At 42.3% G+C, this 4784-nt stretch overlaps 1 protein-coding gene across 1 annotated transcript; it reads right to left on the reverse strand.

The window, feature by feature from the left end:
• Positions 1-409: 409 nt before the first annotated feature.
• LOC146669831 (uncharacterized) lies at positions 410-2331 on the reverse strand. Its single transcript, XM_085407919.1, has 3 exons — positions 1816-2331; positions 1253-1535; positions 410-1087 (listed from the first exon to the last, which is right to left on the reverse strand). The coding sequence occupies exons 1-3, from the start codon at positions 2043-2045 to the stop codon at positions 419-421; spliced, it is 1182 nt and encodes a 393-aa protein (XP_085264045.1). The 5' UTR covers positions 2046-2331; the 3' UTR covers positions 410-418.
• Positions 2332-4784: the final 2453 nt, after the last annotated feature.

Genomic DNA, 4784 nt, shown 5'->3' on the forward strand with positions numbered 1-4784 from the left:
CAACAACAAATCCCTTGAGCAAAACAGACAATACATTCATCAAAAGCAAGTACTGATACCAAACAAAGTGTCAGGGCTGTCACAATTACAAGTCATTAGACCAGCACCTTTGGTCACAAAATCACATGGTCTGAACATGTTCCCATTGTGACGGATGTCTTTGTAGGTGCTTCCCAATGACATGTCAAGTCCGGACCGCATGCATGGCATGTTGAAAACCATAAATTGTAAAGGACAATCAAGACACTCCATATGCACTCTTGATAATATTTAATTGAAACTGTTCACAGCATTGTGCAAACTGGGGAAATACAGTAAATCAAACATTTTACAGCAAACAAACTCACCTAGACAGTAAACCTCACTGCAGTAGTTACGACTCAAAAAAAACAAACTGAAAAACAGACACTGCTGCATATCAATCATTGATATCTAGACGCTCCCGTCTGTCTGCCCACATATTTGCATCAACATCACAGCGTATGTCAGCTCTATCGATGCATCGGGGAAAGTATCTTCTGGAGTGTCGAATCCACCCTCTGCAGGACTCTGCTGTGATGTCATCACAAGCTGCATCCATAGCTGCTAGCAGGGTCATTTGGGTATGTGGATGCCTGTCATATACCTTCCACCTCCAGGAAGAGAAAAACTCCTCAATTGGATTCAGGAATGGACTGTAAGGAGGAAGAAACTCCATAAGCATCCTGTCGTGTGCTGCAAACCACTGCCTGACTACAGCAGAGTGATGGAAGCTTACATTATCCCAAACCACTACATACATTGTCCGATTGTCACCAGGATCATCCCTTCCATTTTGTGGGATCAGGTCCCTATGAAGAGCATCCAGAAAAGCCAACAGGTGTTGTGAATTGTATGCACCAATACGAGGAATATGGGTGTGAACACCATTCTCTGAGATTGCGGCACACATTGTAATATTCCCTCCTCGTTGGCCTGGGACATCAATGGTGGCTCTTTCACCAATGTGATTCCGTCCACGCCGTCTGCCTTTTGCGAGATTGAATCCCGCTTCGTCAAGATATACAAACATGTGCAGGGGTTCCCTGGCCTCCAACTCCAGGATATGCTTTACAAAGGATGAGAATCAGACAGGTCTGTAATGGTGCATTTGGCAGAACAGATTGTACAGTTGGAATTGTACATAGGATTACAGTAACATGCATAAATGTAGGTTGAGTACATGGCCTAAACTGTTACAGTGAACAGAGGTACATATGCGAACATGTGTTACCTGTACATACTGGTGACGGAGCTCCTTCACTCGATCACTGTTCCGTTCAAATGGCACTCTGTACAATTGCTTCATGGACATTTCATTCCGTCTGAGGACTCTGTCTATGGTGGAAATTGATATTGACTGAATATTTCCGAAGATGGTGTCATCGTTTACGACAGTTCTTTGTATTTCTCTCAGTCTCAAAGCGTTGTTTGCAGCCACCATTGCACAAATTCTTTCCTCTTGCTGCGGAGTCATAAGTCGACCTCTTCCACCTCCTCTAGGTTGTCTGGCAGTCCTTTTTGAGATGCAGATGGGAAAACACACACATGTAAGCGCAAACATGCTTACAGTGATTGTCACAGGACTATCATTCAAAACTCCTTTCTTTACAGCATTACTGTATTGTACCACAGCACACTATGCCACACCTGGGCCAAGTCTGCGCTTCAGTTACAGTACGTCTATGTGTAAGGATCTGTAAGGTCATGTCCTAATGCAAGTCTCCTGTATGACTATGAAAGTGCAGAGCAAATTAGTTTGTGCTGCATACTGTAACTAGATTACGGTGTGCTCACCTGTTTTCCCGACGAAATGTCTGGATGATAGAACTTACAGTAGTTCTCCCAACATTTGGCTGCACCCTTCGACCAGCCTCGGCCATTGTGAGGCCATGGTTTATCACATGATCCACAAGTGTTGCCCTGATTTCGTCAGGAACGTGTCTATGTGGTTGGCCTCTTCTCACCCGGTTTTGTCCTCGTCCTCCACCGATCCTCACTCCTCTTCCACGAGGCTGACGTTCCATGTTCTGCTGTTTTGTAGATTCAGTATGCACCTCATGCCAATCCTGTCTGTTGGTTTACATTGCAGTATATATGTACTTGTGGAGTGGGGGATGCTGTGCCGCGGTTCACCTGTGACTGGGTAGGAGAGGCTTTTCATTGGTTGCAAGTAGGAGTGACACACACCAATTTTCATTAGTGTGAGATAAGGTTCACCTGAGACATGTAGTTTATGGAGATTTTCATGGGAACTCCTCCAAAATAGGGTTTTCAAAATGGGTGTATGAATCGTTTGACAAGCTGTTCAGCAATTTTGAGTGCACTGACACAAGCAATGCAATGAAGACTATTAGTTGTAAGGACAATGACTATTCAGCCGGTACAAGTATGAATAATTGTGACATTCATGATGAAAGAAAGGAGATAGTGATGAATAGGAAGTCAAACGTGACCATTCTTTAGATATTTGTACTCACTCAACTGCTTCATGTCCAAAGGCATTTGCCTTTGGACGCAGTGAACGTGAAACCGCCACAGGGTTGTGCCAAAACGACTACATGTTGTGGTGGTTGAACTAACTGTTGTGCAATGTTTAATTCTGTTGTGAGAAATGCACCAAAGCGACTGAGAAAAACTGTAAATACAGGCATAGAAATCACTGCACAAGCTGAGGAACAGTTCCAGAAATCATTTTCTGTGAACACAGTTTGCTGTGCCATACACAAATGCAGATTAAAGCTTCAACAGGATCCTCAAACACCACCATCATCTCTGAGATCTGGACTGAGACAAAGTGGAGAACTGGTCTGTGTACAGACAAATCTCTTTGGAAAACATGGAGAACAGGTCTTGTCTAAAGAAGAGAGGGACCATTCTGCATCTTTGATGGTACGGGATGCATCATTTTCTATTGAATTGGCAGCTGGCACAACTGGAATGGCCCAAAAATGCAGAAATGTATATATAGGTTTTAGAACAACATGTGCTCCCACCAGGGTGGGAAGGCCTATAATATTTCAGCAAGACAATTCTAAACTACATCTAATAAGTTCTCTGTGTTCTATTGTGAATAAATTATGGGTTTATGAGCTTTGCAAATTATCGTGCAAATGTGGAAAATTAAATTTAACTGAATTTACATTTCTGGCAATGTGCAAATTGGTCAGGATAATAAGCACTGTAAAGGTGGAATTGCAACACGTTGTATGTGTGCAAAAACATTGATTTTACTGTAAACTACATGTATTTGTGGACATTTTTAGCTGTGCGTTTCTCTTTGCAGGATTTTAGTGGCAGTAAATCCCCAAAACAAAACATACACAAAAATAAGTTATTCCAAATTTAGTGAGTTGGTTAAGCAGGAGCATGTCAGCCACAGGCATCCATAGCCACACAATGTTGACAAATGGGCGCATATTTGATATTCTGATCTATTTTGTTCTGTTAAAAAAAAAAGCCATATCTTTAACAGGCAGTATTTACGTAGACATGTTTCTTTTTACAATATTCTGATTTTTTTAAAGTGTTGCTTTGACCTGAATGCTAACTTTAACATCCAAACAGGCTTAGAATGCTAACATGTTGATGTTTTGAAGGTTTTTCCATCCATGTTAGCATGCTAACATTTTTTGTACTAAGCACAAAATTCAACTATTGATCAAAAATAATATAAATAAGAAAAATGCGCTGTGGTTTGTACATGGTTGCTTTTGCACTGCCTACAAACATCCAGTGTAGACAGAGGAGCCTGCATATAAAATTGAATTGCATAAAACAATGCCTGGTGAATACCTTTGTTTCAGGTTTATGATCAAAAAGCTTGATGCCTAAAATTCTTCATGAGTGAGCTGAACGTACTAGTGTTGCAAATAGTTATTGAAATGTCAAAGATTTGTCTTAATTGCTGCTACAGCAACCTGCTTGAAGAGAGCTTTCCCATTATCAGACTTGTTTCTTCACCTGCTGCTGCTTCTGGCCCTTTCCGAAGCCACCCACTGAAAGTGAAACATTGAAACATGAAAGAGTCTCACCTCCCTGGAATAAAAACAAGGAGATGGATCTTTAATTAAAGGTGAGCGCTTATACTATTCAGAACGAGGAGGTTCTTGCTGAATGTGGACAGTAGGTAAGGGGAATGCTGCACGGGGGGTTGTTGGGCATGTATCTCAGCAGTGTCTCCCTCCCTCTGAGTCCCAGCACTCCCTCCTTGCAGATTCCAGCGTTAAGTTAATTGGACAGGGAGAGGAGAGGGCTGAGGAGGGAAGCGTTCAGCCCCATTAGCAATCCCCCTGTGGAAGGCTGAGCCGAGAGGATCACAGACTCACAAATAGGAGGATTAAAATAATCAATAGGCTTCACTCTCTCTCCCTCAGCACAGGCAGCCCTGTGTACAACACTCACACACACAAACACGCACCATTACAAAGATATGCACACACACGCACACGCTCCTGAGCAAATACAAACACACCAAGAGTCTGAGGAATATTAGTTCAAGGAGCGCTACTCTGCCCAGTGGTGTCTGTGGACTTTCACAAATTAGTCTGGGTCAGGCAACATTCACACACATGCACACACACACACACACACCTATTCTTTGTTAATGAAGGTTAATTCAGCCTCTGACTAAACGAGGACCAGTTTAAAGGTCAGGAACATGAAAACAGTCTGACATATCTATATTTTGCTCAGTTATTTCTGAACTTTAATGGCTGCTGAATTTGCTCCCACATAAAAGACTTTTGTATACACACACACACACA

The sequence above is a fragment of the Rhamphochromis longiceps genome, linkage group LG5 (assembly GCF_057381845.1).
Source record: "Rhamphochromis longiceps isolate RC_006_pf linkage group LG5, R_longiceps_female_GT1.1, whole genome shotgun sequence".
Classification (NCBI taxonomy): domain Eukaryota; kingdom Metazoa; phylum Chordata; class Actinopteri; order Cichliformes; family Cichlidae; genus Rhamphochromis; species Rhamphochromis longiceps.

Coding starts and splice junctions, on each gene's coding strand:
- LOC146669831 (XM_085407919.1), bottom strand. CDS start 2,045: ATGGAACGTCAGCCTCGTGGAAGAGGAGTGAGGATCGGTGGAGGACGA. Junction 1,536..1,815: donor ACATTTCGTCGGGAAAACAG/GTGAGCACACCG, acceptor CATCTCAAAAAG/GACTGCCAGACAACCTAGAG. Junction 1,088..1,252: donor TCCGTCACCAGTATGTACAG/GTAACACATGTT, acceptor TCCTTTGTAAAG/CATATCCTGGAGTTGGAGGC.